General features: G+C 39.7%; 1 protein-coding gene across 1 annotated transcript; it reads left to right on the top strand.

Annotated features, from left to right (window-relative positions):
• Position 1: 1 nt before the first annotated feature.
• TDP2 (tyrosyl-DNA phosphodiesterase 2) lies at positions 2 to 11206 on the top strand. The gene is made up of 7 exons (XM_004462058.3): positions 2 to 205; positions 291 to 376; positions 4579 to 4752; positions 5857 to 5948; positions 7082 to 7200; positions 8567 to 8737; positions 10080 to 11206. Exons 1-7 carry the CDS (start codon positions 41 to 43, stop codon positions 10359 to 10361), a joined length of 1089 nt encoding a protein of 362 aa, XP_004462115.1. The 5' UTR covers positions 2 to 40; the 3' UTR covers positions 10362 to 11206.
• Positions 11207 to 11896: the final 690 nt, after the last annotated feature.

Raw genomic sequence — 11896 nt, 5'->3', positions numbered from 1 at the left:
CTCCCAGCCCGCCCGAGGGGGCGGTGAGAGGGCGGGCGCCATGGAGCCGGCCGGCGACCCAGAGGCCGGAGCCGAGGCGGCGCGAGACGACGGGGAGCCCCGGGTGAAGAAGCGGCGACTCTTGTGTGCGGAGTTTGCCTCGGTCGCGAATTGCGACCCGGCCGTGGCCCAGTGCTTCCTGGCCGAGAACGACTGGGAGATGGAAGTACGCTGCCGCGCCCTCGCCCCGCCTGCCCGCCGCCTCGGGCCGGGGAGCGCGCGAACCCCATGCCTGTGGCTTTGCTTTTCAGAGAGCGCTGAACTCCTACTTTGAGCCATGCGTGGAGGAGAGCCCCCCGGAGAGCCGGCCTCGGACCCCCTGCCGGCCCGAGGCCTAGTGAGTGCCGGCGCCGAGCCGTGGGGCGGTGACCCGAGGCCGAGTCCTCGGCGCTGCCCGCCCCGGGCCCTGGCGGGGCCCTGCGCCCGCGGTGTGGACTCCGGGGAGGGCAAATCTGCATTGTAGCTTTCGACTGGAGGAAATAGGAAACAGATGAATGGGCCCAAATCCTCAACTGAAGGATGGCAACTCGGCAGGGGCCTGTGTGTACTCCACCCACCCACCCCCCAACCAGCGTGTTCTCTTTTTGCCCCTTTCAGTTCGCAGCGTTCCTGTTATTCCAGTCTCCGCAGTCCCTGCTTTACTGCTCTTAAAAGAAAGAAGTTCGGCCACCGCTTACCTTCCCAGGTGTCCTACGCCTTCCCACCCCACTGACGTTCCAGGCAAACCAAACTCGTAATTTCTCCAATGGGCCATTTCCTCTAGCCTTTCAGCCCTGGCGCAGGGTATTATTTCCTCTGCCTGGAACTCTTCCTTCTTCCCTCTTTGCTAACATTTATCTTCAAGACCCCAGCTTTGAAATGCTCTTAATTCCAGGAAGCTTCCCTGATCGTCACAAGTCTGGGTAAAATTTTTCTCCTGCACTTCTGACCCTAAGTAACTTCATCCTTTTTTATAATTGAGGTTTAATCTTTTTTTTATCTCCTGTGCTACACATTTGGAAGACAGTATATGTTTTATGCAGTATTGATTTCCCAAAGTCTAACACAATATTTGGCACATAATAAGCTCTCAGTAAATACGTGTTAAATTTATAAAGCTTTCCCAGCTAGATGGGCAGCTTGTGTGGTTGATTGTTGATAGTGGAAACTCTTTTCTCCTTTTGACCTTTTCAGCTGCACTGGCTTATTTTTGTGGTGAGATCATTTCATTCTGCTTTTTTATCTGTCCAGCTTCTCTGGATGGGGATTTGCCCATCCTACCCATGGTGATGTATCTCTGGCTTCTTTGTTATGTCCTAGTAGGTAGTAACTATCTCAAGCTGGTCATTCAGATCCTCTGTCCTGGGATTTTGAGATCAGGACTAAAGAGGGTTAAGTCTGAATCTTCCTGTGGATCTAGAACCTTGACATGTTAATTTAGGAGCGTGGGTCCTTGCCCACCCTTTTTGTGCATGGGGAAGCTGAGAACACTGGTGCAAAGAGAGAGAATGTAGTGGAGAGAAGGTGAGGTATAGGTGTGAGGGAAAGCTCTGATTGCCTTTCCTTACTGTCACATGTTTCTTTTTCTGTAAAAATTCCCCTTTTGCTGAACTAGTGTCTTGTTAGTTGCAGCCTAAATCATAACCAATAAAGAAATTGGAACAACGAAAGTGGATATATGAAATAAGGCCTCCGAGAAAATGTGGCTCAAACTGAATAATGCTGGGAAGGGGACAATCAAGAGGTCCCTACCCCAGAATTGTGAAAAAGCAATCTTGGTTTTGTCTTAGCAAAGCGGTCAGTTTGGCTGTAGCTTGTTGTCTCTTGGAGCTCAGACCCAGTGTCTAATGAGGGTGAAGCTTTAAGCTTTAGTCCATTGAGAGAAGAAAGGGATTGAAACTTGAGTGTTTCTAAGACCTGCAGATTCATGGAACAAAGTCTGATTAGATTTTTTAAGTTGGCTTTAGTAAAAGTGGTATCCTCAAAAGGAAATTAATAGGAATATTTTATCACCAGACTTTGATGAGTAGGGCAGGACTCTCAGTTCTTCAGTGAATTCCTGAATACAGTGATAGCAGCAAAAACTGAAACTGAATCCTGTAGTGAATTAGCCTGGTGCATTGGAATTTGTCTTCAGTGTTGCTCTGGAGAGAACAAGGGAAATCCTTTTAAATAGAATTCCTGTACCTTAGCTGCATATTAGAACTACCTGGGGAGTTAAAAATGTACTTTTTCTGAGGCCCAATCTCCAAAGCATCTAGTTAGTCTGGAATGATGCCCATTCACCCCTCCTACGTATTAATAAATAAATAAGCTCCCCTGGTGATTCTAATTGGAGCCAGCCAGGAGAGTCTCCGTCCCAGGACCTTGTTGGGGATCAGCAGCATGGCACCTGGGAGTTGCGTAGACACGCAGACTCTCAGGCCTCAGCCCTGCCTAGAGTTAGATTCTGCATATTAACAAAGATCCCCAGGTTATATTTAAAGGTTGAGAAGCACTGTCCTAGAACATGGCACCTGAGCCACCAGATCTACTGACTAAGATAGTACTCCACCACTTAGGAAGGGAGTCAACCAATTATCCCCCTGAGATGCACTGATCCTTATTAGTTCCCTTCCTATTTCTTACAGCACCAGTCTTGGAGTTTCTTTCTCTTTCCCTTTTTCTGAATGGAAGTTTTCCTTGCTGTCGTCCAGTTCTATGTTGTGACATGTTGTGGGTGTTGCAAAGGCATGAAATTGGGTTATAGTGAAATTAGAGGAGGAAAAGACAGCATGACTAAAAGCATGGACTTTGGAAGGAGAATACAAAGGTTTTAAGTCCACCTCTGCCATTTAGTAGCTAAGTAACCCCTCCCTGCCTCAATTTCTTTATCTGTACAGTGGGAATAGTAATATTAATACCTCCTAGGTACTCCCAACAAAAGTCCTCATTTTAAGGAAATCAAGACCCAGGTTTAAAGAATGTGGGAAGGTCTCAGATTGCTTGTCTCACAGATGAACTTGGCAGCATGGGTGGGTGATTTCAAGTCACGTTAGCTTGTACATTAGTCACATACAGGTAAATTGGTTGACCTTTGCTTTAGGCAGATATGGACAAATTACCTCCAGTCCCTTGCTAATTCATTATCATGATAATTCAGGCATGAATTATCAATGGATACTGAAACTAGACAGTGAAAGTTTAATGAGAAGTATGATATTTGAGAATGATAACTTTGCAGTGGAGAAGCTTTCTGGACAACACCAAAACCAAGTGATTAAAGTTAACATCACCAGTGTTAGGACAAATCCATTTTGAATCCTCCGTATATGATGCACTGAGGAAGATGCACTGTCGCTTCGGTGTCATTCCTTCCAAAAAATGCATAATCTGAACCTAATCATGAAAAAACATCAAACCCATACTGAAGTACATTCTACGAAACAAATGTCTTGTATTCTTAAAAATGTCAAGGTCATGAGAAACAAAGACTGAAGAACAAGTCCAGACTAAAGGAGACTGAGAGAGGTACCGTCTAAGCTCAACACATGAAACTGGACCAGGATTTTAGTAGCACATCTGATGAAATTTGAATAGATCTTTAAACTACAGAATAATATTCTATCAGTGTTAGATTTTTCACTTTTGATAATTGGGTTGGTATGTGTGTAAGCATGTCCTTGTTTTTAGTAAATATATAAAAAAGCATCCACGTTTCAAAATTAAATAAAGCAAATCAGTATCAAGTAAGTAAAGTGTTAACGTTCAGGGAATGGGTGAAAGGTATAGGAATTCTTTTGACTATTTTTGCAATTTCTGAAACTTTGGAATTATTTCAAAATAAAAATATTGCCATCACATTTGCTAAAGTTACGAAAAACCCATTTCTTAAATTTATATATCGTTTAGTCCTTAACAGTAACCTTGTTACGTTTTGTCCCTCCACTCGTCATGTCAGGGGCTTTGGTGGGGGTGATGGAAGGCAGGGTCAGGAGCACATACACAGGGGCCTCCAGCACGGCCATCTCGGGGTGGTGCCAGCTCAGGGTTCCCAGAGAGGTTCCAGGAAGCCTGAGTAGAAGCTGCAGAGCTTCTTATGATCAAGCCTTAGAAGTCCCAGAATATCATTTCCACGGTATTCTATTTTTCTAGCTGGTCACTGAAGTCCAGGTCCAAGGGGAGGGGAATTAGACATCACCTCTCAGTGGGAGGAGTAGAAAGAATTTACAGCCATTATGTACATAATGGGATCTTATTTAAAATATGATTTTAAGTGAATCCAATTAAATTTGGGTATCTTACTTAGTTCTGTTTTGGGGGTCATGGTTTATAAAGTCATTTCAATGGAAGGATGTAGAGTTGGTCCTACCTATTAACGTGAGTGAGCAGTTGTCTTGATAACAGAGTTAAGACACTATTTTTGTCAGTCTTTTGGCTTTACTTTTCTATAGGTAGATACTTTCAGGACTCTTTAAATGTATTCATCTGTAAAATGGCTATAAAAACTTACTGAATAATTTCTAAATCAGTCAATTCATAGATTATTTGCAAAGTTGTATTGTGTTTTGATCTTTCCAGTGTTGACCTAAGCAATGAAGATACAACTGATTCCACTTGTTCTAAAATCACCTCATCTGAAAATATTCAACAAGAAGATGGCAGTATGTTCTCTTTAATTACCTGGAATATTGATGGATTGGATCTAAACAACCTGCAAGAGAGGGCTCGAGGGGTGTGTTCTTACTTAACTTTGTAAGTATTACTTTAATAGTAGCATGATAATTATGTCTTAGGTTATTGAACTTAAATGTGGACTCAAAGTCCAGGTCCGAGAAGAAACATCTAAAAGAATTGAAAGCAGTTGCCTCTAGAAGGATTTCTAGGGGTGGGGTGGGATTACTAATATTTGTTAGAAACCTAGTACTATTTTACTTATTAAACTTTGGATATAATTCTTGCTATGAAACTAAAGTTACCAGGAGTATTGCCACATAACTGGCTGTTTGACTTGAACAAGCCACTTCGGCTCCCTGGAACTCACTTTTCTTCATTGTGAATAAAAACCGTTTTAAGAGATTGAAAGTGGGAAGTGGACTTGGCCCAATAGATTGGGCGTCCGTCTACCACATAGGAGGTCCGCGGTTCAAACCCCTGGCCTCCTTGATCTGTGTGGAGCTGGCCCATGCACAGTGCTGATAACGTGCAAGGGATGCCCTGCCACGCAGGGGTGTTCCCCACATAGGGGAGCCCCACGCGCAAGGAGTGCGTCCTGTAAGGAGAGCCGCCCAGTGGGGAAGAAAGTGCAGCCTGCCCAGGAATGGTGCCTCACACACGGAGAGCTGACACAGCAAGATGATGCAACAAAACGAGATACAGATTCCCAGTGCCTCTGATAAGGATAGAAATGGTCACAGAAGAGACACACAGTGAATGGACACAGAGCAGACAACGGGGGAAGGGGGAGAAGGGGAGAGAAATAAAAAATAAATCTTTAAAAAAAAAAAAAAGATTGAAAGAGACAACATTTAAAGCATCTGTTAGAGTGGAGGACTGTGGTAGGCTCTCAGTTCAGTGATTTATATTGTCAGCATTTCAGTTCTTTTTAACTTGGAAGTATTGTCATATATATTGGGGTTTTATTGTTTTTTAATTTGATATTTTACAATACTGTGAGTTAAATAGTACAGATCTTTCTCATTGTACAGTTATCAAAGATGGGTATAAACATTGAATGTTAGGTGTTCTAGAAGGTACTAGTTCCATATTTCTTTTATGTTATGGAATTTCCTTCATCTAGCCAGGTGAAAATGAAGTGGTATTCCTGCTGTTTATCATAAATTAATATTTTTTAATTAGGTACAGTCCAGATGTGATATGTCTACAGGAAGTTATTCCTCCGTACTATAGTTACCTAAAGAAGAGAGCAAGTAATTACGAGATTATTACAGGTAACAGTTTTCTTGTTTTTTAACTTATCTTTTTCTTTGAGAAACAAGGCAGTGATTGGTCATATTTATCCTACTGGAACATAGAGAAGAAAAAACAGAAATAAAAGTTTGAGGTAAATAAGCGCAGACACAGATGATACTAAGAGAACCACAGGAGAATATACAGCTTCTTGTTAATTAATGTGAAAAAGTGTTTGAAATGATGATTTTCCAGGAAAATATATATTAACAAAATTTGAGACTTTAGGTTTTTGGTAAATTAGATTGTTAGAAATTTTAAGTGTAAAAATTGTGTTGGGGCTAAGCCTTTTTATAAAGTATTAATTCCTTTAATTTTTGTTTTTTTTCTGCTTTTTGCCCTTAATAATTTAGTTTTTTTAATTTTCCATCTATATTGTTTTTACTAAGTGCATTTAAATTACTATTTTGAATACCCCTCATGGTTTTCATATAGAGTGTTTTCTTTGACTTTCACTTTGATGTACTGTGTGATTTTAATTTTTATTTACTCTTTAATCCAGAATTGCTAAGGAGAGGGATCTTTCTCAGTTTCTCTTGTGTCTCTCTTTTTCTCATTTCATGGGACTTGCTCTTTGTATTTTCAGGAATTTTTTTTGGCCTCTCTCCTGTTTTGGATTTCTTGTTATCTGAATTCCTTGTTTTCCTCCTTGTTCTACTTCCTCATGTTATTCTCAGATCACTTTCTAAGAAATAGTGCCTCAATAGTAAATTTTAAAAATTCTATTAATAGCATATTTGAAAATGTCTGCGTTCTCTCATATTTGGTTGACAGTTTGGCGAGGCATAGATTTCTAGGTAGAAAGTTGTTTTCTATCAGAATTTTGAAGGCTTTGTTTTAGTGTCGTCTCCTTTCCATTATTCAATATTGATGATTAGTCTGATGCCGTTCTAATACCTCTTCTTTGATACTTTCAGTTAAATTTTGGGAAGGGGCAGGTAAATTATGGACTTGGCAGTCTTGAACTTTTTTGAAATAATAGTTTACTTTAAATATTTAGATCAATTTAAATATCTATACCTATTATTGTAAAATCTACAGTCTGGGACCTTGTGATAAACTGAAAATACCATTGAAGATATTTTCCTAAATTATTTTCCACAACTCTTTGAAGGTCGTGAAGAAGGATATTTCACAGCTATAATGTTGAAGAAATCAAGAGTGAAATTAAAAAGCCAAGAGATTATTCCTTTTCCAAGTACCAAAATGATGAGAAACCTATTGTGTGTGCATGTAAGTAGTTTTTTAAAGTTGACTGATTTTTAAGAAAAGAATTGACTTTATTGTATTTCCATGGTGGTATATTTTTGTTTTTTAAACCATTGCTTTAGAGAAAAATTTGTTCCTCACCTAGAGATTCTTTTCAGTAGTCTTAAAGAATTTTGTAAAATAAATTTTGACATACCTTTTAAATATAAACTTGTAAAAATGGAATCTTTACTCAATTTGCTGTTTTTCCAAGAAAATTTGAGCACTAAAATTCCACATTTGCTTCCTAAAGTAATTTTTTTTCACTCTTTGCTCTGTTTGTGGTTCTGTGTTGTATTCTGTGAGGCGTACAAAAGTGAGTCAAATCTTGCTTTCATAACGTTTATAGATTAATAAGGGAGAAATTGTGTATATTGTAATTAAAACAAAGGAAAGGCATAAGTGCCACAGGAGAGGAATGGTGATATGCTGTGGCAGTTTAGAGGTGGGGAAAGATGACTTTTCAGAATTGTTTGGTGAAGTTTTCTTGAAGGAAGTGGTATTTGAGTCGGGACCTGAAAAACACATAATATGTAGATGCTAGGAATTGAAGAGGCAGAGTGGTCCAGGCGAAGGAACCACCAAAAGCAAACTTTTGCAGGTTGGAGGAGGCAGGGTATTTATGTATTTAGTTCTTTTTTTTTTTTTTTTTTGGCAGAGTACGTATTTAGGAAGTAGGTTATGTGTGTGTATGAAGGAGCATTCTATTCAGTGGGGTATGAAGGCGTGAAGAGGGGTAGTATGTCATGATGTTGGGAAAGTAGGTCGGATCCAGATTATAGAAGGGCATGAGTGCCTGATATTAAGAAATTTGGACTTGATTCTGTAGGCAATTAGTGTGACTGATTCCACATTATTGGTACCTGAATGGCAGTGGCAAATGATTTTCATTGAACAAATACCTTTTGAAACCTATTTGTCAGGCCCTTGATAATATAGCAATAAAAAGAACTATCTTTGTTTTCAAATGACTCAGAGCTTTGTAGGGAAGAAATAATTATGCTGTAGTTCAATCTAAGGGAATTTAAAAGCACACTGTCCAGTATGTTGTAGGAGTATGGAAGAGGGAGTCACTGACCACCTGGGGACATTGCAGAAGGGCTCACTCAGAGTAGAGGTGACCTTTGAGGTAGGTCTTCAAGTATGAGTAGGTGCTTGCTAAGTAGTCGTCTTTGGGGGTGGGGTTAGTGTCTTAAATTGCTTTTGATCCAGAGGGGTAAATGTTGCAGATTTTGTAGGTTCCGTTTAATAAGTATATACAAATCAATTGAACAGTCTGCTGATTCTCTTACCAAAGTTCATTTGTGGTCAATGTATAACTTAACTACTGTAATTATTTGTCTTCTTGCAGGTGAGTGTGTCAGGAAATGAACTTTACCTTATGACTTCCCATTTGGAGAGCACCAGAGGACATGCTAAGGAACGAATCAATCAGTTAAAAGTGGTTTTAAAGAAAATGCAAGAGGCTCCAGAGACAGCTACGGTTATATTTGCAGGAGATACGAATTTAAGGGATCAAGAAGTAAGTGACAAAGCAGATGAGTGCTGTGGAACTAATTTTGTTTCCTTTGACCAAAGCTGTTAAAACTAGGACCTTTATTTGCTCCAAATGTATATATGGCTTTGCAAATGGATTTCACCTAAGGTTTGTTTGGCCCATTCTATGCACCTAGCACCGGAGAAACATAGGCAAGAGAAGCTCTTACATTAATGGGGGATAACAAATATATAGGTTATACACTAAGTCAGCAATCAGTTGCCTCGAAGGGAAGGTGCCGCAGAACTTAGAGAAATAAAGGACAGAAAGAGAGACAAAAGAGAGGAAATAAAGATGGGACCAGGGGACTCACACCTTCTGGAACTGAGAGCCTCAACCCTAGTTTCCACCTCCTATTTATTGGAAACTACCGAGCAGCTGTTTGCTATTACAACTGCAGCATCATCTACAATAATAGGGAACAACTGCAACATCTACAGTAGAACAGGTGTAACATTTACAATGAGGAACAGGTAAGCCAGTTTCCCACAATACATACAAGATTCACAAGAAGGGTACAGAAAAAGTAATGATTAGAAGAGTTCAGAAACATAGTTTATTTGTAGTATCCCTAGTTGCAATGTAAGAACAAAGGTTTGACCATCATAGTTGTCCCTGACTCTTCTTTCTGAGATGCTTTTTTTTCCTTTTATCAACCTTTCTTAACCCTTTAGAGGAGGAGGCCACTACCACGAACAAGTCTAAAATGAAGTCCCTTTCCCCTTAGTTCAGTTTAGACATGTTGGGATTTTCCAGAAGGATCTTTATAGTTTTAGAGCATATTAAATGGTAAAGCCTGCCTTGTCTTTTCCCCTCCTCTGAGCTTACTTCAGATTGAAAGTGTTTCAAAGGGAGATTCTGCTCAGTTTTCACTCTGCACATGCTGAAGTCAGGACTTTCTGCTGAAGTGAAGGCAGTATACCAAATAAAAATAAAGTGCTCTTCTTCTCACAGTGACTTCTTGTCCTTATCCACAGATTATTAGAAAATCTAGCAGCTTTGCTTTTTGATACCTACTCGAGTGACTTTCCTACTTTTAAAATACACTGGTGTGTGAATGGGAGTGGGAAGAATTAATATTGTTGGTAAATTTTAAATAAAATTATGAAGGGAAGTGAAATTTTTATATCATGTAAATCTATAAACTGAAATAGAGTAACAATATTGCCTTTTTATAATCCAGTTACTTTGCATTGTTTGCTAATAAATGATTTTTGATATTCTGATTTGGTATGTTGCACTTAGAAGTGATAATAGCAAAGACACCTTTTTAAATGAGGTAGGGGAAACAACTAAGTTTTATAAACTATTCTCTTTTTTTCTTTAGGTTACCAGATGTGGTGGTTTGCCCAACAACATTTTGGATGTCTGGGAGTTTTTGGGCAAGCCTGAGCATTGCCAGTTTACATGGGATACGCAAATGAACTCTAACCTTGGAATACCTGCTACTTGTAAGCTTCGTTTTGATCGAATCTTTTTCAGAGCAGCAGCAGAAGAGGGCCATATCATTCCCCGAAGTATGGACCTTCTTGGGTTGGAAAAACTGGACTGTGGCAGATTTCCTAGTGATCACTGGGGTCTTTTGTGCAGCTTAGATATAATATTGTAACCTGCTATTCAGATGTGAGTTTTAAATCTTCTGGGTTTTAGCAAATATAATTTTTACCTGTCTGGAAAGATAGGTTTAAAATTAAGGAATTAATATACTGGATCACTGTAAAAGAAGAAAATCCTACTGTGACTTTTATTTCATGGATTGTGTCCTCAGATTTCAGAACTAAATGTTTATTTAAACTAAAGCGTGCCTGTGGTCAGAATATGAGACCTCCTAGTGAAAGGCCCAAAGCCTGTCAGCTTTCAGCAGTGCTCATAGTGTCAGCTGGGTTCCAAGCAGGGCGCCAACAGTGTCTCCAGGGTACTTGATTTGATTTTTCAATCAGAAACTAGAAATGTTAATATTCCAAATAATTCCTTAAAAGAAGAAATGCTTACTAATGTCATAAGAGGTTACTGAGTCCTTCAGACTGGATCTTTTAATTAGGTAATTCAGATCATCTTAAATGAAAAAGTGAAGTGGAAGACAACTATCCTATATCAGACTTCTTTTGTCAGCTAATAGTGTATAAATGAAACCTTTTGATTTAATATTATTCATGTTTATATTTATTTTACAAAGAGACACAAAGGCTTGATAATGATTAAAGTCAGGTTAGAGCAGCATTAGACTGTTTTTCTAAGAAAAAAGTAAAGAGAAATAGGCTTTTAGTTTTTGCTACTTATAAAACTGAATAATTTTGCAAGAGGTGACTAAAGGGCACTTTAAATGTGCTTTAAGAAACATTTCTTTGCATCAGAGAAATGTACTTTAAATAAAAGAATGTTTCTTGTTTATACTTTTAGTATGTTTTTTGTGTATGTCCCCAGGATGAGATTAAAGTTTTTACCTGCTTCCTGTTTCTGACTCTACCACTGCTACTTTCCTTTTGTATGGAAGAAAACAGCTTTCCACATTGCTTCTCATGCCACCAAGACAATATTGGGAAATGGATTTGACTCAACTGATAGAGCTTCCACCTACCATATGGGGGGGCAGAGGCCCAGGGTTCAAACCCAGGGCCTCCTGACCCGTGTGGAGCTGGCCCATGCGCAGTGCTGATGCTCACAAGGAGTGCCATGCCATGCAGGGGTGTCCCTCATGTAGGGGAGCCCCACACACAAGGAGTGCGCCCCTGCAAGGAGAGCTGCCCCGTGCAAAAAATGTGCGGCCTCCCCAGGAGTGGTGCTGCACACATGGAGAGCTGACGCGGCAAGATGATGCCTCAGAAAGGAAAAAAAAAGGCAGATTTCTTGGTGCTGCTGACAAGAATGCAAGCTGACACAGAGGAACACAATGGGGGGGGGAGGGGGGCAGGGAGAAGGGGAAAGAAATTTAAAAATTAAAAAAAAAAAGATTATATTGGCTTCCTAGTAAAGGAAACAAAAAGTCATTGAGAAAAATTAGAAGGAACAGAACCTTATTTTCATCAGGAATGCCAAAATTAACAGCTAAACACCCAAGAAAGATAAGCCTTACACACATATTATTACACATAATATTCCCTTTGTATTGACAGTATGAAGTTGTATGTTAATATTTTAATTTTA

Source organism: Dasypus novemcinctus, chromosome 22 (assembly GCF_030445035.2).
Source record: "Dasypus novemcinctus isolate mDasNov1 chromosome 22, mDasNov1.1.hap2, whole genome shotgun sequence".
NCBI lineage: Eukaryota > Metazoa > Chordata > Mammalia > Cingulata > Dasypodidae > Dasypus > Dasypus novemcinctus.
This window is presented reverse-complemented; position numbering and strand designations above follow the sequence as displayed.